Raw genomic sequence first — 23753 nt, 5'->3', positions numbered from 1 at the left:
CGTGCTCAGCGAGCTGCATAATGGTCCAAGTGGAGGTCATCTTGGAATCACGAAGACGCTCGAGAAAATTAAGCAGAGATTTTATTGAGTTGGTTGCCGTCAGTCGGTCACCGAGTGGATTGCCAACTGCGAGGTATGCAACAGAGCGAAAGGGCCCAAAACACGATGTCATGGCCAGATGAAGCAATATATTTCAGGTGCACCATTTGAAAGGATCGCCATGGATGTCGCAGGTCCATTTCCTACTAGCAACCGCGGAAACAAATACGTACTGGTGGTTATGGATTATTTCAGTAAATGGCCAGAGGTATACCCAATCCCAAACCAAGAAGCAGAAACAGTAGCAGAAGTGGTTACAAACGAATGGGTTGCAAGGTATGGTGTACCAATGGAATTACATTCTGACCAAGGCAGGAATTTTGAATCAGCTGTGTTCCAGGAAATGTGCAAGAAGTTGGGCATTCGAAAAATACGGACAACTGCATTGCATCCTCAGTCCGATGGTATGGTGGAACGTTTTAATAGAACATTGGAGGAGCATTTAAGGAAAGTAGTAGACAAGTACCATAAGGACTGGGATACACACATATCATTATTCTTGATGGCCTACCGATCGGCAGTACATGAGACAACGGGCCAAACTCCCGTAAAGGTAATTTTTGGCAATGACCTTCGACTGCCAGCTGATTTGAAGTATGGGATAGATGCCGATGCGGAGAGGAATGTCAAGAAATCCACTGGTGTCTTGGCAGAAGAGCTGAGAGAGATACACGACCTGGAAGGGCAACGACCAAAGATGATGAGTGACAAGAGGGAAGCGAGGTACGATAAAGCAATTAATTCGGAAGGGTTTCAGGAAGGAGACTTGGTGCTGCTATAAAACCCACAACGAAAAAAAGGTTTGTCCCCGAAATTGCAGTGTAACTGGGAAGTGTACAAAGTTGTAAAACGGATCAACGATGTAGTGTACCGCATACAAACCATTGGCAAACCACGAACCAAAATGAAAGTGGTTCATCTGGAGAGGCTAGCAGCGTTTAGATCGGGAGATTTGTCTGATCGGGACGATCAGACTTAGGTGGAGGGCAGTGTTACGAATATTAGCAAAACTAAGGGGTGCTGCCATCTATAAGCCGATGCTAAACAGTGATATCATGCTCATCCATAGATCAATCATTTTTTATCTACATAAACGAATCAATAATTGCGTCTACACATATGTACATACGTATACGAGCAGCGGAGAAGCAATGCACAAAGACATGCATATATCTTATCTGAATTGCTCTCAAGAGAGGGCAATAATTTGTGCAGTATTACTCAAATGAGAAGTTATAAACGCAGTTGTGGCTGACGATTTTGTAGCTGAATAGTTAGTTTCTGGATAAGTTCTGGAATGGAAAAGCCTGGAAGTATGCAATGAGAAATCAAAAAGCATAAAAGGCGCGACAGTTCAGGCGAGGAGTGAGTTTTCATTTGAGCTATCAATCAGTTTAGTTATTAAGCCAGCTAGTTGCAAAGTATAAGTGTTATTGTGAAGTACTTTAATAAAGGCCATTTTCCGTTATTCAATATTGGAGTTATTTATTCAACAGTTTAGTGATTCCAACTTAGCAGAAGGGCAAATAAGAGGATTTGCAAGTATAATAAGTACAATACTTGAGATCACCGCGGGCCGCATCTGGCCCCTTTTTTAACAACACAAGCGTTTTACATATATTTATTTATATAAAAAATAAATAAAACCTAACATCCATTGTTTACTTATCAGATATTTTTATTAGTAATACATCAATGCCCTGAATCTGCCATGAAAAACTTCTCAGTGAAAACTCATCTGCCTTGCAGATGCCGTTCGGAGTCGTCATAAAACATGTAGGTTCCGTCCCGCCAATTTGTAGCATGAATCAGATAAGGCGGCTTTTGCGAGTGTTTAAGATAAAAACGAAAGATTTACAGACCGTTACGCGTGGGCGACGGCGAGTATCGAGGGAAGTGTACTAATGCGCTGTAGGTATCTGTTTTATTCAGCGAACTAAATACAACGGCTTTACTGAATATGCCATGTTATGCGAATAAAAATGATGTTCTGGCAAAAAGAGTATTCTTATCGAGCCTCGACTTTGGAAGCAGAGAAAGAGATAGTTCCCACTCCGTTGAAAGGGGTAAACGATTGGCACCATTTAGTTCAGCAAAAAAGCGCCGGCCATCACCGTTCAAACGGTTAGGCACCAATTAACTAATAGCGTTTTTTTTTTCTGAAAACTGTTTTACCCTCATGTTACACTCTTCAATTCTACTATTTGACCGAGGTCACCAGGCGCTAAGCAAAATTACTATATTTGTGGATAACGGCACGCCGTTTCTTATTCAGTAGAAAACATTTTTTTGAAAGGAACACATAATCTCACGAGAGAGCCGAGAAGAACCAACAGAGCGATATTATTTTCAGAAAAGAAAACACACATTCGAAATATATAATAAAAATTTGTTTATGTCAAAAAACGAAATGTGGAACTATGATTCAATCACAAGAGGTTTGCCCGGCTGACAAAATTTCTGACAATTGCAGCCATCTTGCTCCCAAATCGAATTCACATCCATTAACTGTGTTGTTTCTTCGCAAATGTAAGAAAAATGTTAGTAGTAGAAATAGGAGGCATAACATTTACAATCCTTTTTTTGAGTCTATGTTAAATTTATTAAATATACCTGGTTCTATTCGTATTATGAGAACTAAATCTACACTGAAAGAAATGGTGCTAATAAAATCAACAAATCGGTTGTGTTGTTCTTGACTTAACGGAGATTCGGTGAAATTGATCGAATTGTGGTTAATTCGACCGAGTTCTTTGTCAAGCGAATAAATTATTTTAGTCATTTCGACAGAAGAGAAAATGTCGCTCTTAAGTTAACAAAATGCTGTAAAATTGACAGATTCCTAATCAATCTAACTGATTTTTCTGTTAACACAACTGATTTCACTGGTAATTTCAACGGCGATCAACAGTCAATACATGAGCGAATTTCAAAGAGAATTTTACGCTCACTGCGCTCTCTACTTTGTACTTATGACGATGGTGCCACTTGTTAAAAAAAAAACACCAAAATAAGAAAACCACCAAATAAAAAAAAAAAACACAAAATGGGAAATCAACAAAAAACTAGTTTTTCAGTTATCAATACAAAACTAAAAACTCTTTTTTGAATTCACTGTGCAAAAAATTATGAGATACTGGGACACATATTTATCGGGTACAATTTTGCAACTTCTCCTCCAAGCGAAATGCAAAATTGTGCCCTCTTGTTGCAAAAGTTTTGTTTGAACGAAAAGGATTTTACCAAAAATAGTAACATTTTGTTCACGTTTTTACGAATTTTCACTCACGCGAACGAATCTATTAAGATAATAAAAAACATCCTTTTTTAATGTTGATGTTTCCGACAACATAAAATTTTGAGTTGTTTTGGAATCGCTTCAACTTAAAGTGTTACGAAAATTAAACTTGCCGAATTACATGTAAAGTTACTCCAGTAGTGAACTGTGAACTACCTTCCTGCGATTTGATTCTTTACTTTTCTATAACTTACAAGTTCCCTATTTAAAATGTTATGTCAAACATTTATACTACAAGTTTTGATCGAAACAATCAAGTGTGGCAACTACATGCGAGAGAAGAAATTGAGAATGAGCTGAGCTGCAACTGGAAGAATTGAGAATCAGTTTTGTGACTTCTTTCATTTCTATTTGCAAAGCGAAGTTCAAATCTATAAATTAAATAAATTATAAAATATAAAATTTGGTGAAAGTGCGTTTAATAAAACATAATAATAAAATATATAATGTTTAAGGTGTGCCAGCATATTTGATGTACGCCCAATTGAATTTCGCTTGGTAAGTGCGTACATATGTATGAATATGTAGCAAGCATGCGTATTTATATATTCACATATTTACGTATGTATGTATATGGAAACATAGTTACTTTCGTACAAAGCTGTCGCAACCACTTTTTTTGTTCATTTGACTACTAAAACGGTCAATTACGAATCAACGATTTGTGCGCAGTTGATTCAACATCTTGTTGCGATGGATAAAAATTTACAGAAATTTCGGTTAAATTAACCCGTATTTCGGTTGACTTTACCAGTCTTTTTCTTTCAGTGTACGAACATACGAAACCCAATTGAAATTTAAATTAATGGTTGAACGTCAAAAACTAGTCTGGAAATCGACTCATTTAAAAATAGCATTAGAAATATTATTATTAGAATTGCCGGCCGGCGTGGTGTGATGGTAGCGTGCTCCGCCTACCACACCGAAGATCCTGGGTTCACGCCCAGGGCAAAGCAACATCAAAATCTGAGAAATAAGTTCTTTCAATTAAAAGAAAAGTTGAGTAGCACTTCGGCAGTGTTTGGCGAGCGCTTCGAATGGATACCATGCGTGATGAAGTCGGAGGATACACTGCGACTTCTGCAGAATCAGAATCCGAACATACCGACACAGGATTGGTTTGTACTTACTGTATCTCGGCCTGCGGAGGAAGGTCAGTTCTACATCTGCCAAATAAACAATCAGGCGGAGGATATATTGTAACGCAGCTTGGCAAAATGTCCTGGGGTACAGACAAAATTTACATTCGACTCAGGAAAAGAAGTCCCGAGGATAACAATCCTAATACGCTAGAAGTGGGTGAAGTCGAAAAGGACCTCAAAAGCCTAAGAGTAAAAGGACAGGTGGAGGTAGCCGACGTCACCAAGAAGGCGTTAGAAGAGGACCAACAGCCAAATGGTGCTGCGAGTCGCACAGAGGAACACCCGGCACAGTATTTGCTGTGCCTCGGGCCTGAAAAACTCTAAACCAAAAGGGAAAGGGGAGGACGAAGACGTCACGACGAATGTGCTGGAGGGAGACAAACAGCCCAATTATGATGCGAGTTTTACATATAAACCTCCAACACATTAAGTGGCGTCGAGCGAATACCTCCTAACCTTTGAGGAGGGTTCGTTTGACGTGGCGCTGATCCAGGGGCCGTGTCTCTCATCGGGAGGAAAGGTTTCTGGACTCAGCGCGCGCGCATTTGGCGTTGACTACGCCCAAACGGAAGGACGGGTGCGAGCTGTAGTCATGGTAAGTAAACATCTGGTGAGGACGTTTCCTAAGTTAAATCGCCCAATCATGCTACAAGTTTCAAGTAGAGCGGTTGTGGAATTGCTTAAAATAATATTCGATGGGTGAGTAAAACTGAATCATGTACCGCACTCTTGGGGAACTGCTCGTGTAGCTTTCCTACCGAAAGCGGGGAAGATCGGCCACGTGTATTCCAAACACTATAGACCCATTGGTGGAACCGTGGTGTGATGGTAGCGTGCTCCGCCTACCGCACCGTGTGCCCTTGGTTTGCACCCCGGGCAAAGCAACATCAAAATTTTAGAAATAAGGTTTTTAAATTAGAAAAAAATTTTTCTAAGCGGGTTCGCCCCTCGGCAGTGTTTAGGAAGCGCTCCGGGTGTATTTCTGCCATGAAAAGCTCTCAGTGAAAACTCATCTGTCTTGCAGACGCCGTTCGGAGTCGGCATAAAACATGTAGATCCCGTCCGGCTAATTTGTAGGGAAAATCAAGAGGAGCACGACGCAAATTGGAAGAGAAGCTCGGCCTTAGATCTCTTCGGAGGTTATCGCGCCTTACATTTATTTATTTTATAGACCCATTAACTTAACATCATTTCTGCTCAAAACCTTTGAGAGGCTGATAGATGTGTACATAAAGTCCAACGTAGATGAAAACCTGCTCTACACAACACAACATGCGTACACCAAAGGCAAATCCGTAGACACCGCATTGCATAGAGTGGTAATAAGCAAAGAGAAAGTCCTGGAACATAAGGAATAGGCTCCAGGAGTCTTCTTAGATATTTCTGGGGCCTGGTCTTAATTACATTAAACTACATCCAGCCTTAACCAGATAGATCGGCTGCAATGGGGACTGTATGAGGCCACGAAATCAGCAGACAGGGGCACGCCGTAGGGAGGGGTGCTATCACCTCTGCTGTGGACGCTGGTCATCAACGCATGTACGTGGGGTTTATCGCCCTCTCTTTCTCATTGTGTTTTTACAGCGATTGGAAACGCTATTCTATACTATGGAGTTCTTGTTTGATGGAAATCCATAAAAAAATTAAAGGGGATATGCAGACTATCGATGCTTAGCATTACGGGAGCCCTGAAAACAACGCCGACGGCTGCACTGTATGCCATTCTGCACATTCCACTTGTAGACCTGGTAGCAAAGAACTTAGCGTCAACAACTGCAACCAGACTCGCTGTCTCGAGGCAGCTTGAGCGCCGACCATACGGCCATAGTAGTATAGCGTCATCAATAACAGGACGAACAGACTACCTGATCCCCTATCTGTGCTTCGAGGGAGATCTTAAGGCTACAATAGAGGTGGATGGTTGGCGCAAGGGTGCTCAAGTGGTGGACGAGGCGATACATGTGTATACAGATGGTTCCAAAGTAGTGAAAGGAGTAGGGTCTGCGGTATACTGTGCTGATCCGCAAATAAACAGATCCTACAAGCTGCCAGATTACTGTAGCGTTTTCCAAGCGGAAATATTAGCCGTAATCAAAGCGGTAGAAACACTGGAAGAGACTAGCTTAAACTGCAACCGTGTTAACTTTTATATTTTCAGCCAAGCAGCAATTAAGTCAATAATCTCGCATAGCATAGCATCTAAATGCGTGTTAGAGTGTAAGCAGTCTATGGAAAGAATCGGGACAGGGCGCAGCATACATCTATTTTGGGTCCCAGGGCATATGGGAATAGATGGGAATTAAAAAGCAAATGAACTAGCTAAAAAGGGCGCATCCGTTGAAGCTTGCTCCGTAGACGTCCCAATAAGATTGGGCGAGATTAATAGAAGGCGAGAGGTGCACATGATCGACCAAGCGGGTAAGGCGTGGGTTCAAGCGTGGGGCTGTAAAGTGTCGATTATGTGTAGGTCTTACAACCTTAGACTAACAAAGTAGCTTCTATCATAAAGAAGAGAGGACCGTAGACTCATGACGGGTATTCTGACTGGACACTGCCTTCTGGCGTCACATGCCTTTCAATTAGGCTTGGTCAGTAATAGCAGATGCGCGTCAAATATAATACCCTTTGTTCCTCCTGCATAATTTCAGTAACGTTACGTACCTACTTTCGTCGTTTCTGTAATGCTAGATTTGCGGTATTGAGTTTTATAAAATTAAGGTAGCATATTATTATATTATCTATCTTTTAATTTCCTTAACTTACCCAATGCATCACAGGGCGCTCTTCGGTGCAGACGCCCATGTGCGCCTTTTGCAATATTTCAAGGCTTGCTGTCAAGGATGCTTAATAATGGCACTTTTTTCCGTTGAGGTAACGAACCCACAATAAAATAAGTATTTCTGGTACTATGATATGCACCGATTACCACTGAATACGTCGCACTCTTGATGAAATGCACAGGTAATATTTTGAAGATCCAAAAACCGAATGCACACATCCAGGCTCATCAATCATAAACAGCAATTATATATGTATGAATTTATGCCGTATTTTTTTTTTTTGTTTTTCATTTGTTTTCTTTAACACTTCCCATATTGATATGGTTAACTTGAACTAATATAACTTAATTTTTATTCTTGGATTATCACTCTTTATTTAAAGTTGAAAGCTTTTAGCTAAGTGACATGCAGAATATATGCCAAGCTAAGATGATATGTATGTATGTGTATATTTTAACTTTTAGGTTTGTCATATATCTCAATTAAGGAATATAGGAAGACACTAAACATCTTTAAATTGTTTAAATATATTCAAATACATTGAATAGCTGGATAGGTATTGAATAACACGAATTGATTTATTTTATAACACAAACACCTTTTCCACTTTTATTATGCTGTTTTTGGTTTTATAGGCACCTTCTATTTGGAATTTTTGTCATTTAAATGTCGTCTTCCTCAAATATCACACGAATCGCGAATTTTTGTTTTTTTTTTCTTGTGACACACAAGTGTATGTATGTATGTACTCATGTATCTACCCTGCAGTAAAGATTATAATTTTGTAGACCCACTTATTAAAAAAATAGGTCATCCTTAGCTAGCGAAGTATAGACAAGTAAGTTATAAGTTGCTCCATCTTCTGAGTTTTGTGGCCTCGCACTTCTTTTTGGTAAAAACTCTAGCAAAGTCTTTAGTGCCAAGATATTTGGAAGTTATCTTAGGTCCCTCAATGTATGTATAGAAAAATAAGAGTTCAAAACTAATATTTTTAAAAAGATTTATGAAAGACAGTACAAGCTGGCATATCAACTGCTGAGTGGAATAGTTATCACTCTATCTAAAAGTATCTCAGTAAACGCTTGAAAAACGGCTATATATTGGAATTTGTTTGAAGAACGATCGACACTTTTTCAATTGTATTTGAGAACCGAGAAAATAAATCTGATAAACGGGGTGCTGTAATTCAGAAATGGGAAAATGTATTTGAGAGAAGGGCAAATGTATGTCTGAAAAATATTTTATTAACTTTTTTTATTTGTTTTACAATCCATTTACCCATTTTTCAAATACATGTAGCATTTCCCAGATACATTTACCCTCTTCTAAAATGCATTTGAAAATGTGTATTTTAAATTCTAATTGCTACAAGGGCGTACCCATAGGGGGTATATTTACACATATTTTTATACTCAGCGTCCTTTGCACACAGAGTATATTAACTTTGATTGAATAACGGTTGGTTGTACAGGTATAAAGGAAACGAGATAGATATAGACTTCCATATACCAAAATCATCAGTATCGAAATTTGATTGAGCCAAGTCCGTCCGTCCATCCGTCTTCCCGTTAACACGATAACTTGAGTAAATATTAAGGTATCTTCACCAAATTTTGTACACGAGCTTACCTGGACACAGAATAAATTGGTATTGAAAATGAGCGAAATCGGTTGATAACCACGCCCACTTTTTATATATATAACATTTTGGAAACACAAAAAACCTGATTATTTAGTTGCACCTAGAATGTTGAAATTTGTCGAGTGGACTGATATTGAGCCTCTTGATAAAAATTTGATGGGCATGGCACCGCCCAAATATTATTAGCCATAAATCAAAAATCGTTAAACTTATCGTAACAAAATTCGGAAGCGAGGTTGACTTTACTATAGGGAATGCTTTGAAGAAAAATTAACGAAATCGGTTAAGGACCACGCCCACTTTTATATAAAAGACTTTTAAAAGGGTCGTGGACCAATTAAATAAGCTATATCTTTGCAAAAAAGAGCTTTATATCAATGGTATTTCTTTTCCCAAGTTGATTTATAACAGTTAATAGGAGAAACTTCAAATTTTTAAAAATTGGAAAACACTAAAATTTTTTTAAATGGGTGTGGCACTGCCCCTTTTATGACTAAACAATTTTCTATGTTTCGGGAGCCATAACTCGAAGAAAAATTAACATATCGGAAAGGAATTGTGTACACATATTTTCCTTATAGCAGAAAATATTTCTAGTAAAAATGGACGGGATCGGTTAGAGACCACGGCAACTTACATATAAAACAAGTTGAAAAGGGTCGTAGACTAGAATAATAAGCTATAACTTAGCAAAAAATAGTTTTGAATCAATGATATTTCACCTATCATGTTTTATTGTAAGATGAAATGGGAGAATTTTTTTCTAAAACGGGCGGTGCCACGTGTTATGTAGAAAAGTAATTTATCTGAAATGAAATGTACAATTGAAGCTCACGCTGAGTATATAACGTTGGGTTACACCCGAACTGAGACACCTTTAGTTGTTGTTTCAAAGGTTTGTGTAAGCTGAGTGCTCACAGAAAATTGGTAGTGGGAAATGATACAAGTAAAAAGCTTTTATTTTAGATCAACTGGTAAGAAATTCACAAAGGATAATAATAACATATTGCGTCGTGTTCCTTTATTTTTTTCCTACAAATTGGCGGGATGAGACCTATACTTTTTACGCCGACTGCGAACGGCATTTGCAATGCAGATCAATTTTCACTGAGAAACATTTCATGGCAGAAATACATTCGGAGTGTTTGCCAAATCACTGCCGAGGGGCGACCTCGCTAAGAAAGACTTTTTTCATATTGAAAATCTTGTTTCTACGCGGAGCACGCTACCACCACACCACGGGGCCGGCTATATATATATATAGGAAATGAAAGATTTTGGTATTATCTTCGATTCGAAGCTCACATTCTCGAAACATATAGGCTTTATGGTGTCTAAAGCCTATGCTGTGCTAGGGTTCATAAGACGAAACACCAAAGAGTTCAAGGATCCACTGACTTTAAAATCGCTATATATTTCTCTAGTCAGGAGCCGCCTAGAATACTGTTCCGTAATTTGGAGTCGGCCGCCGTGGTGTGATGATAGCGTGCTCCGCCATCCACACCGAAGATCCTGGGTTCACGCCCCGGGAAAAGCAACATCAAAATTTTAGAAACAAGGTTTTTCAATTAGAAGAAAATTTTTCTAAGCGAGGTCGCCGCTCGGCAGTGTTTGGCAAACACTCCGAGCATATTTCTGCCATGAAAAGCTCTCAGTGAAAACTCATCTGCCTTGCAGATGCCGTTCGGAGCCGGCATAAAACAAGTAGGTCCTGTCCCGCCAATTTGTAGGAAAAATTAAAAAGGAGCACGACACAAATTGGAAGAGAAGCTCGGCCTAAAATCTCTTCGGAGGCTATCGCGCCTTACATTTATTTTTTTATTTTTTTTTTTTAATTTGGAGTCCCTATTATGTTGTACACATTCAAAAAATCGAACGCGCACGAAAGATATTTACAAAATTCGCATTATGTAACCTTCAGTGGCATAGTTTCCCCTCTTCGTATGATGGGAGGCGTAAGCTGCTAGGTTTGCAGTCCTTGCATGAAAGCAGGAAATATTTCTCAATTATCTTTGTATATAATATAATTAATAGACGCATCAATTGCACAGCTCTAGAAAATTTGTCCATTTTATATATTCCTCCTCACAGTTTAACGAACGTTCATATATTTGAAAGTACAACGCATTATAGGAATTATGGTGGTAATGAGCCAATTACTAGATGCATCAAGCTTTGTAATACTTACTCTAATTCCATTAATTTTAATTTGACTATTGATAGGTTTAAGTTAAATCTGTTTTCGTTATTTAATTAATAATTAGCTTAGAAAGTTTTCTAATATTCCAGCTGTATTAATAAATAAATAAATAAATATATATATATACATATAAATCAAATTCTGTGTGTGTGTGTGTGTTAGCTATGGAAACGTATTTCCCACACTTCAATCATCACCAAATTTTGGCTATAGGTTCCTTCGATATATAAAAGGAGCGTGGCACTCCCATACAAATGGAATATTTGGTACTGCATAACTCTGAAGGTATACATGCCAGAACATTGAAATTCAGTATGGAGTTATGTATATGAGGTCTGTCCCTACAAGAAAATGTGGAATTAGGAAAAAGGGGGCGTGGCACCTTCCCTACAAATGGAATATATCATACTGAATATCTCTGGATGTAGTAATGGTAGAATAATGAAAATTGGTAAGGAGCTATATGACGGTAAGTCATAACACCTCCAGTAAAATGTGGAATTGGGAAAAAGGGGGGTGGCACCTTCCCTACAAATGGGATTTTTCAGAACTATGGCTGCCGTACAATCTTAGATTATTTCAACACCTAAATTCTGACAATGCAGTTGAGTTTGGCTGTTATTCCTTTTGGACTTTTAGTAATCTGCCGCTGTTAAAAAAATTTGTTAGCTTCAGTCTATCTACATCTTCTATAAAATAAAAATCAAATTCTGTGTGTGTGTTCCCTATGGAAACGTATTTCCCACACTTCAATCATCGCCAAATTCTGGCTATAGGTACCTTCGATCAAGACGAATGTTTTAAATATTTCAGAATTAAGAATTTTAAATTAAAATTTTTTTTTTTGGGCTATACGAAAGAGCAATGTTAGCTCCCAAAAATTATCATGTTAAGAAAATCAATGATCGCATTCAAAACCCAATTCTTGGCGAAGTGGCAAATAAATCGATCGACACAGTTACAGATGAAGATCAAATTGTGAATTATCCAATTGAATTTCTAAACCCTTTAGAACCACCTGGAATGCCAGCGCATATATTAACTTTGAAAATTGGCTCACCAATCATGCTTTTTCGGAATTTAGACCCACCAAAACTGTGCAATGGAAGCAGACTTTGCGTTAAGAAATTAATGTCGAATGTAATCGACGCAACAATTATCAGCAGTAAAAGCAAAGGTGAAGATGTGCTCATACCACGGATCCCAATGATTCCTACAGGTTTGCGATTCAATTTGAAGCTCTTACAGTTTGCTGTACGCCTTGCTATTGCAATTACAATCAACGAAGCACAAGGACAATCGCTTACCGTTGCAGGATTAAATTTAGAGAGTCCGTGCTTTTTCCAATGCCAGCTATATATTGCTTGCTCTAGAGTTAGAACGCCAAAAAATTTGTTTATCGTTGCACCGAACGAAAAAACCAAAAATATTGTGAACCCACTTCCATTACAATAAGATACAATAATAAAATCTTTTAAACGAAAATTTCACCAAATATGCGTACAAAATTCAATTCAATTTACAGAACAATAATCTAAATTATCAACAAACAAAACAAAAATAACGCAACATTTATTCGATCTCGGGCGTTACAACGTACACCGGGTAAAGCTAGTTTAATTATAAAAAAGTAAGGACGGGACTACATACCTTTCATGAATGGAGCTGAACAATAATCTTATCCCGTTCGTAATCTCCAAATAATCGGATGTATAAGATAAGAAATACATAGTGAACAGATGTACATACCTAAACTATGTTTAAGATAAATATAAAATAAAAAATGGCAAAAAAAACCCCTTATCTGAACGATCGGTTGTATGGGGTATATATTATATATAGCTCCGATCGAAATGATTTTTACAGGAAATCTTCTATGATATATTAGAATAAATATCACCAAGTTTAACGTTTTTATATCGGAAATTAAGGGAGAAATGGCTAAAATTCTTTCTATCTGAACGATCGCTTGTATGGGATATATATTATATAAAGCTCCGATCGAAATGATTTTTGCATGAAATCTTCTATGATTTATTAGAATAAATATCACCAAGTTTAACGTTTTTATATGGGAAATTAAGGGAGAAATTGCCAAAAATCTTTCTATCTGAACGATCGATTTTATGGGATATATACTATATATAGCTCCGGTATAAGTGATTTTTTCAGAAAATCTTCTATGATAAATTAAAATATATATCACCGAGTTTCACGTTTGTACTTTCTAAATTAAGGGAGAAATGGCCAAAAATCTTTCTATCTAAACGATCGGTTGTATTGGATATAAATATATATAACTCCGATCAAAGTGATTTTTTCAGGATATATTCTATAATATATTAGAATATATATCGCCGAGTTTCACGTTTATACTTTCTAAATTGCGGCAGGAATGACCAAAATCGTCTTATCTGAACGATCGGTTGTATGGGAGATATATGTTATAGTGGTCCGATCCTACCGGATCCGACAAATGTCTAATATAATACAAAAATACATCCTTTCGCCAAATTTCATTGAGATATCTCAAAATTTGAGGGACTAGTTTGCGTTCAAACAGACAGACGGACGGACAGACGGGCGGACGGACGGACAGACGGACATGGCTATATCAACTCAGTTCGTCGCCCTGATCAATTCGGTATGCTTAATGGTGAGACTATCTTCTATATTTCTCAACGTTACAAACATCGGACCAAAGTTAATATACCATTTCATGTTCATGAAAGGTATATACAGCTGCAACGCGAAAATATCAGTGACAAGTTTTGGCAAATTTTATTAATTATTATAAACTTTTGTTTATATCTGTGAATTTTAGAAAAAACTTCAATGACTTGTGTTACTGAAATCATGATACAAAAAAGAAGGTAGTTCCACTCAAAATTTTTTGACGTATTTGGGGAGTTTTGAAGTTTCATAATGTTTGTTGTTTTGACAGAAGCGTTGCCATACCGTTACTGTTTAGGACGAAATTGTGGGTTTTCTAGATGGAAATTTCCTTTAGGATGAAAACGAAATGACCATCTGAGACAATAATAATATGCTTTAGCACGATTTATGTGCATATATATCGATTGAGAATACAGTAAAACATGCAATTTTATTGAAAAATAGTGGATAATGACTCATACGTTGGTTAATGACTCATAAGTATATGGCAGCTTGACCCCTAGACAGAAAAAAATATACGAAAAATCCTGTTCTTCTAGCATGGCCCTATTATCGTGCCCCTACAGTGGATATTTCTCCAGGCATGTTGAGAAAAAGTGTTCCTCCAAAGTCTGCACATCTATGTGAATGCTAAAAGGGCACAGAATGTGCAGAGGCGTGGCTGCAAAAACACTCTCATAACTAGTGGCTAACCTGCAAAGCTACAGGGTAATGTTCTCCCTAAAAAATGGTTTAACAATTCCTTCCTAAAGCGCAGCGCTTGAATTATGAAATAAATAAAAAAATAAAAAAAGTTAACTTGTAGCAAATTTGTCAAGAAATTGCGGTGTCGGTTTATAAGGACCTCCTTTGAGCAAGAAGTTGACAAACGTGTATGTTTTGCCAAATTGTTCTGAGCAAACGTACGCACACTTAAGAAGGCTATATTTTGCTTTTGTATGCTTTGCATACTTCGATCCAAGTTTCTTCCACCAAAGCAATTTTCGGGAGCTCGAAAAACTTATTAAAAACCTTTTCTAGACAGATATTTCCTATTAAAACATTTCCAAGGCATGGGCTCATTTTTTTTATTTTTTTTTTTATTTAAAATAACTATGAAAGTAATTTAGTCGTATTCGTTAATATGAAATCCATCATTAGAAAAATTCGCAACATTTTTCAATCTGGTAGCTTGTTTTTAGTGAAATTGTCATTGTCCTCGCAAAAGTCAAGTAGCTAACGTCACACGAAATGGAACTACCTACATTTGTTGTATCATGACTGAAACTATACAAATCAATGTCAACAAAGTTTTCAAATTTTCGATTTTTTATTGGTTTCTGGTATTAAGTAGGTAGGTGCTTAGGGAGAGCAAGAAGAAGTAGAGGAAGATTAATGGGAAAAGGAGAAGGTAAAGACGGGCAAAAACGAAAAAATTCAAGGAAAAGATAAAAAAAAAAATGAGGAAAAAGAAGTAGTGGTAGATGGGAGGGCAGAGGATGAGAAGAGAATGAACTCAAATTTACAAATCTGAAGAATCAATTAACGCTTGCGACAAATGTAAATAATAAGAAAAACAGGGAACTTGATGCTTAATCCACGGATATGGCGCGTTCGATCTCCTACTATCAATCTGCCGCTTCATACAGCACTGATTTTTTCCTACAAATTTGAGGGGCGGGACTTAAATGTTGAATGCTGATTCCGAACGAAATCTGTAAGCAGATGAGCTTTCGCTAAAAATACTTTCTTGCCAAACCCCTACCGGGGGTGACCCATATTAGGAAAAAAAATTGTTTTTCTAAAGATTTTTATTTTGCTGCTTCGGACCCTGACCGACCATATCATGACGACCGCCTCTAAAATTATACTTGGTAAATTGGTACAGGGCATAGGAAGACAGAATTAGAATGAGAAGAAGAAGAATAAGGAGTAGAGGTGGGGGTCGGAGAGGGGAACGTAAATCAAAGAAATATTGGACTGAGAGAGTGGCCCCCCAGCGAGTTAGGGGATCAGAATATACCCGCGGTAGGTATGCATGTCGTAAGAGGCGACTAAAATACCAGATTCAAGAGGCTGTATAGCGCAACCTTTCAGGTTGCCAGCGCAATATATAGCTTCTCCAAACCCAATTGCCAACCTCACCTATCCGGGGCGAATCCTGTTTCACTAACAGGCGAGGCTCTGGCGACCCCAAGCTCCTCATGGAACTTGGGTGTGGGGAGGGAGGGAATGGCCTGAAGGTTTAATGTGGCCACATAAATCGTTCCCGAGATGGTCGGGCTAGCACCTTAATGGTGCTGTGATACCGGAGCGTACCGGATCTGTATCCGGCAAAGGACCATCATCGATAACACTCCCCAAAGCCTTCGGCGAGCAACCTTATCGCTACAACAACAACAACAACAACAACTGATAGAGTGGAGAAAATATTTATCTATAAGTGCTATAGAGAGCGGCTTTAAGATCGGCGCCGAGATGGTGTGTTCCATTTATTTACACGGTTTTTTTTTTTTTCAATTAATGGCCAGTGAAAATCTGCTCCGTGGAAGATTTTCCAGGTCTGAAGGAGAACTCAAAGGTCAAATCAGTTGGAAAGCTTAGTCCGCGACAGCTAGTGGAATTTGCGCCATTTTTGAATATCTCCGCAGGCAACGAATCCTAAGAATATAGGCTCGGGATCAACATATTTCCTCGATGCTTCATTGCTGCCTTCGTCTAAGGGGGCATAACCGGGACTTTAACCTTTGGTGCGCCTCGGCTCGACGTTTTGGTCGGGTATTATCCATGGAGTTTGATGGATCTTTTTATATTTATACCTGGAGCTGCTGGGGATATCAGCTTAAATCTATAAGAAATGCCTGAAGTTGCTGTTTTTATTTGTTTGCACAAAAAAAATTGTTTGTACCCGCACATAGTCATGCTTTCTGTACCCGCGCCCGTAAATATACAAATATGCTACTTAAATGTTGATAATGCAAATGTGCTTATACACACACAAACTTACAAGTAAATTAGTGAATATCCGACGACAAGTAAATTACTGAATATCCGACGGATCAAGTACCTAGCTCTCAATCAACTAAAACACGCTCACCAGCACTTTTACGCGGACAAGGAGCTCAAGCGCCTGAATGTAAATGACATTACTGACAGTTTTTAATTCATTTAAAGAATTAATTTATGACTAGACCGATTTGGGCGCCTTTTAACAACCGGACACAATATCAACGTCCAAATATTAACGGCCGACGAGAGTATCAACTACAGCAACGACAATAACAACAGAGGTAGCCAACAAAAACACCACCTTTTTAATGAGAAGCTGCCGACAACTATTAGCCTTACAACATAACATCTCGCCTGGACGGTGTTTGAATGAGATTTCAACCTGTGATAAAACGTTGACTCAAACATTGAGTGTGTATCTGTGTGTGGGCATGCCCTGCAAAAAAACGTGTAAGCGTTCCTGAGATATAAGAAATATACCGTCAGCGCTACTTGCCACAAGAGCAATAAAACTTATAAACTCACATTCCGCCTCCCACCCTCCATAAGGGATGTATGTATTTTTGAAAGCTGTTTCACAAAAAAATAAAAACAAAAATTCTGTTTAAACAAAATTAAGGTTTGGACGACCCTTACAGTTTTGGGGTATTAAAAATAGATAAGACCCGATTCTCAGATAAATATGCTCACAAAATTTCATGAGAATCGGTCGTGCCGTTTCGTCGGAGTTTAACCATTAACACTGTGCCAGTTTTTCAGTCACTGGCATTGGACGCTTTAAACGAAAACTATTTTTGTTGATACTTCCGTTGCAAGCATGAGTCAGTTGAGTGATAAAATATTTGTTCTCTGAACGGCGAGTTGAGACAACTGCCAAATTAAATAATTATTCTTAAACTTTAAGGAAAAGAACTTCCTAAATTATTTTCACACTTCACTACAATATTAGGAGGTAAACATTTTTTTCTTTTCAAATAACTGTCAGATAACTGAATAAACAAGAGCGAACAAAATTCGACGTAAAGTCCCAACCATTGAGTAGATTATAATACTCAACGGTGCGCCAATTAAGAATTCCTACAAGTGGCGAAAGCTTGAAAAAACGTTCACAATAGTAAACAGCTAAGATCACCTGTTAAATCACTGTTCGATGACTTCAATACTTTTATTCAAACATTTCTCTAAGTACATGTCCATATTGTGACGAATATTAGTATCACTAAGTGATACTCATCTCACTAATCTGATACTAAGTAAATAAGGGCACAACACAATAAAGTAAGCTGCCACTCTTGCTACATAAACACATTAATCATCATTTACCCACCTGCATACAAGGCAACGAAATGATAACTCACACACAGATGTAGACATCATGTAGTACTCACGCATACACACGCATATGGCTATTCAAGAGACTACAAATATACATGTACATATATGGCTGGTAAACAAGCATGGAGTTCGCGAAGCTACTAGACCTTAGCAGAAATGGGCGGACGATACAACAGAGAGTATAAAAGCAGCAAAAGCTGTGTAGTCAGTAAGCAGTTTGATTTAAGCACGATATTGGTTGTGAAGTATAAGTGTTATTGTGAAGTACTTTCAAAGTAGTCTAATAAAGACCATTTTGCATTATTGAATATTGGAGTTAGCAGAAGGTTTGGAATAAGCAGAATTCCATAAATTCGTTACAATATATTACATTATTTATATATTTTAGTGTTTTTGATAACTGGGCGCTTATCTTTCAATATGTACTAGTTTTTGTAAATTAATAATAATATGTAGTCTGATTCTCAATAGATTTAAATAATACTTACATAGTTCAACAAAATAAGTACTTTTTTTGCATCAGAGTAACTATTGTATTTTTCTGAATACGCACTTTGTACAGATCAACATTCCTATACAAACCCTATACGTCGGATAAACGCTTTATTTGCACCTAAAAATTTAAGGCAAGATCAAAAGCTTAATATTTTACACCAATACTTTAAGTCAGCACCAGTAAGTTCTTCCATATTTTTTTTTTAACCCAGAAGTGAAAATGCCGAGTAAACCTGTTGCATCAACATCTAGCATCTACCCGGTGCCATTTTGAAAAATGTGAAAAAGTTGTGTAAGGAGAAATGGTGAAGTTTTCAAGTGTTAATATGAAATGTTACTTATTTTATAAGGACGAATATTAGGAACCAAAGCTTTAGGATTCTGTCTCGACACCTTCTGACTAGTTTAACCTTTAAATGCAAATTAAAAGCAAACTAAACGAGTCGGAATATAAGTTTAAAATAATTTATCTGTACGAAGGCTGATTTAGGAGCGTTTTTTCTACTCGTCGAAGAGGGTTTTACTTTTCAATCGTTCCCTCAGTTCGTATGCTATGAAAACTTCAACCAAAAGATATTACGTAGTAATACTATTTACTAGTAGGAGGTAAGAGCGGAGCAAAATACTCCGATTGGAATAAAGTCTGAACACTGCGTCAGCAATGAAACATGTTGTCAAAACCGTTGGCAAGAGTGATACACCGTAGGAATTCTGGGCTGGCACATTTTAATCTGGCTGTCCGATAGGCGAATTTCGACGATGCTGCGAATGCGTAAATTTTTTCTTTGATGACAGTATATACCTCGTTCATCCATAGACGGCAGAAGCGAAGTTCCCGGGGCCATTGATTTCAGTATCGTTAGTATATCCCAGATCGCAACAACTCCAACATACCGGTATACAGGCGACTTTTTTTCGCTCGCATTGGAATTTTGGGATATTGAAGTTTTCCTATACATTTCTAAAACAAAAATTAATTTTAATAAATTTATCAAACCAGTTTTATTTTAGAGACACCCGTGAAAAGACTATCTAACCTATATATATATATATAAAAGAATTGCGTTAGTAATAAATGTTTTAGTTAATAGAACTAATTTGGCTGTTACCGGTGCCATTTTGAAAAATGTGAAAAAGTTGTGTAAGGAGAAATGGTGAAGTTTTCAAGTGTTAATATGAAATGTTACTTATTTTATAAGGACGAATATTAGGAACCAAAGCTTTAGGATTCTGTCTCGACATCTTCTGACTAGTTTAACCTTTAAATTCAAATTAAAAGCAAACTAAACGAGTCGGAATATAAGTTTAAAATAATTTATCTGTACGAAGGCTGATTTAGGAGCGTTTTTTCTACTCGTCGAAGAGGGTTTTACTTTTCAATCTTTCCCTCAGTTCGTATGATATGAAAACTTCAACCAAAAGATATTACGTAGTAATACTATTTACTAGTAGGAGGTAAGAGCGGAGCAAAATACTCCGATTGGAATAAAGTCTGAACACTGCGTCAGCAATGAAACATGTTGTCAAAACCGTTGGCAAGAGTGATACACCGTAGGAATTCTCGGCTGGCACATTTTAATCTGGCTGCCCGATAGGCGAATTTCGACGATGCTGCGAATGCGTAAATTTTTTCTTTGATGACAGTATATACCTCGTTCATCCATAGACGGCAGAAGCGAAGTTCCCGGGGCCATTGATTTCAGTATCGTTAGTATATCCCAGATCGCAACAACTCCAACATACCGGTATACAGGCGACTTTTTTTCGCTCGCATTGGAATTTTGGGATATTGAAGTTTTCCTATACATTTCTAAAACAAAAATTAATTTTAATAAATTTATCAAACCAGTTTTATTTTAGAGACACCCGTGAAAAGACTATCTAACCTATATATATATATAAAAGAATTGCGTTAGTAATAAATGTTTTAGTTAATAGAACTAATTTGGCTGTTACCGGTGCCATTTTGAAAAATGTGAAAAAGATGTGTAAGGAGAAATGGTGAAGTTTTCAAGTGTTAATATGAAATGTTACTTATTTTATAAGGACGAATATTAGGAACCAAACTTTAGGATTCTGTCTCGACACCTTCTGACTAGTTTAACCTTTAAATGCAAATTAAAAGCAAACTAAACGAGTCGGAATATAAGTTTAAAATAATTTATCTGTACGAAGGCTGATTTAGGAGCGTTTTTTCTACTCGTCGAAGAGGGTTTTACTTTTCAATCTTTCCCTCAGTTCGTATGCTATGAAAACTTCAACCAAAAGATATTACGTAGTAATACTATTTACTAGTAGGAGGTAAGAGCGGAGCAAAATACTCCGATTGGAATAAAGTCTGAACACTGCGTCAGCAATGAAACATGTTGTCAAAACCGTTGGCAAGAGTGATCCACCGTAGGAATTCTGGGCTGGCACATTTTAATCTGGCTGCCCGATAGGCGAATTTCGACGATGCTGCGAATGCGTAAATTTTTTCTTTGATGACAGTATATACCTCGTTCATCCATAGACGGCAGAAGCGAAGTTCCCGGGGCCATTGATTTCAGTATCGTTAGTATATCCCAGATCGCAACAACTCCAACATACCGGTATACAGGCGACTTTTTTTCGCTCGCATTGGAATTTTGGGATATTGAAGTTTTCCTATACATTTCTAAAACAAAAATTAATTTTAATAAATTTATCAAACCAGTTTTATTTTAGAGACACCCGTGAAAAGACTATCTAACCTATATATATATATAAAAGAATTGCGTTAGTAATAAATGTTTTAGTTAATAGAACTAATTTGGCCGTTACACCCCTGCTGTTACACCCCTTTCGTAAATTCAAAATTTTTCCATTTCGTATATGCTAAGATGTGACATAAATTTAAGTGTTTCCTATGCAACCAGTACCGCTCACATATTTTTCTTTGTACCAAAAAACGAACCAAACGCTTTTCAGAGTACTAAAATAATTCTTTCTCAGTTGTAATCTTGTGTGTAAAGCGCGAATAACCTTCGAAGAGATTTTAGGCCGAGCTTCTCTTCCAATTTGCGTCGTGTTCCTTTTAATTTTTTTTACAAATTGACGGGACTGGACCTATATGTTTTATGCCCACTACGAACGGCATCTGCAAGGCAGATGAGTTTTCACTGAGAAGCTTTTCATGGCCGAAATACACTCGGAGTGCTTGCCAAATCAATGCCCAAGGACGATCCCGCTTAGAAAAACTTTCGTCTACTTCAAAAAACTTATTCCTTAACCGCTTTCAATCAAATTCGCACACCGTGTGCAGTTTGATCCAACTTGAAGATAGGATAGCGTTCCTGTGAAGTTTCTTTCCGAAAAGTTGACCAGGGACCGATCTATTCGAACAAATTCTATTCACGGTTCGATTTGCCTGAAATTTGGTATATTGGTAGCCCTTTGCTTAGATTAGTATTTACGATACATTTTTCCGGGAAGAGGACCAGGGACCGATCTTTTCGAAAAAATTCTATTCTTGGTTCGACTTACCTGAAATTAGGCATAAAGGTAGTGCTTTGCCTATATTACTATTAATGACACTTTTTTCGGGAAATGGAGGAGGGACCGACTGAGACTGGGACTTGGAGTGGCACTGAGACAGGGACTGGGATTGGGATTGGAACTGGAACTGGGACCAAAGGGCAGAGCAACGTCTGTCGGGCCTTCTAGTTAAACTATTCATTGGATTGCAATAAAACTTCGTCGACTTGCATTTTTTGAATGTTGATGGGCATAAAAGCATTAGCATCTATACAATAGAAATCTTAAATATTCCGTTGTTCGTGTAGTGGACAGACCCATTCTTCATGAGCTTGATATTTGAGGCATTTTCTTGCCAGGAGAGAAAGAGGAGAGAAGAGGTATAAGACGTAAAAAGAACGGGATGGGGGCAGATAGGTGCAGACGTATAGGGAAAAAAAGATTTAAATTGTGAGGGACAGCGACCGGTAAATGCAGAGATAAAATGAGGAAGGGTGGGTAGAGACATGCAGAGGAATAAGAGAGGTGGAGGGACTGGGGGAGAGTCCCCCAAAAGCTCTGTAAATCTGTGACACAGATATCAAATCTACACACAAATAAATGGGAATGATTTTTCGCCATAGGAATGTAGAAATTTCTTCCTCAAAGCAATAACATTTTTCTAACAGCAAAACCCATCTAATATGCGTGGACATTTTTTCATTACTATAACAATTTGTATAGTAAATTGAGAAAAAATATTGCAAAAAATTCCCTCGAAGTTTTTTTTTTTTTTGTTTTGAGTGTTTATTTCATATTTGGCACATTGGTAGCCACGATCTGACTTAAGAGTATAATGACAAATTCTATAGCAAGAGCATTACATGTAAAATCGTTAATTTTCGCCGATTTTCGAATCGCCCCCCTTATTGATTTTCAATGCCAATATATTTTAAATATATCACACCTCCACGAACCAAGGAGGATGAATTTAAAATAAGAATCAGCTGAGAAACCAAATTGGAAAATCAAATAATTCTCGATAGTTCCTCGGTAACCCTGTTTTATTACTTCATATTAATAAGCTGAAAAAATTTTCATTTCTTAAAATAAACTAAGCCTGTACCTACATGGAATACGTATGTGAATATAAGTAAACTGTAGTAAATCCCATGGAGCGATATACCTCCGAAAAGAATCTAGGCCGAGCTACTCTTCCAATTTGCGTCGAGCTCCTTTCAATTTTTCCTACAAATTGGAGGGAGTGGCCCTACATGTTTTACGTCGGTTTCGAACAAATGAAAAAAATGTGTACGATTTGTTTCATATCACCTTCGATGGGTGCTTCAAAGCTGTCTCTGTTTAGGATGACGTAGACCACTTTGCCGTAGACGAGGTCCCCTTTCCGTTCTTACCTGGGCTTAAAACTTCCATCTTTCGCCGAATTTTTAGTAACATTTTAAATTTTTCCTTTTCACTGTGCCGTATTTTTCGATCGGGTGACAACATAAGCTTTATGGATCTTTTAATGTTTAAACTTTGAGCTGAATATGAAACCTTTCCGGAAACAAAGAAGTCGATCCTCATTCCATTAATTAATATTTGTGATTCTTGTCTAGACAAT

The 23753-nt window shown here is 37.6% G+C and overlaps 1 protein-coding gene across 25 annotated transcripts in view; it reads right to left on the bottom strand.

The window, feature by feature from the left end:
• ap (apterous) overlaps window positions 1-23753 on the bottom strand; it is a 487556-nt gene that overhangs the window by 454355 nt on the left and 9448 nt on the right. For 8 of the 25 annotated variants that reach the window (XM_067773179.1, XM_067773171.1, XM_067773197.1 and 5 more), the window contains exon 2: window positions 7303-8081. In XM_067773179.1, coding sequence (XP_067629280.1) covers window positions 7303-7341 — 39 coding nt within the window. In that variant the 5' untranslated portion in view covers window positions 7342-8081. Of the gene's footprint in view, window positions 1-7302; window positions 8082-16823; window positions 16994-23753 lie in introns of those variants that run through there. The other 17 variants (XM_067773192.1, XM_067773185.1, XM_067773189.1 and 14 more) reach the window with 7 other exon arrangements.

The sequence above is a fragment of the Eurosta solidaginis genome, chromosome 3, assembly GCF_040869045.1.
Source record: "Eurosta solidaginis isolate ZX-2024a chromosome 3, ASM4086904v1, whole genome shotgun sequence".
NCBI lineage: Eukaryota > Metazoa > Arthropoda > Insecta > Diptera > Tephritidae > Eurosta > Eurosta solidaginis.
Note: the sequence above shows the minus strand (reverse complement) of the source record. Positions and strands in the feature narration are given on the sequence as shown.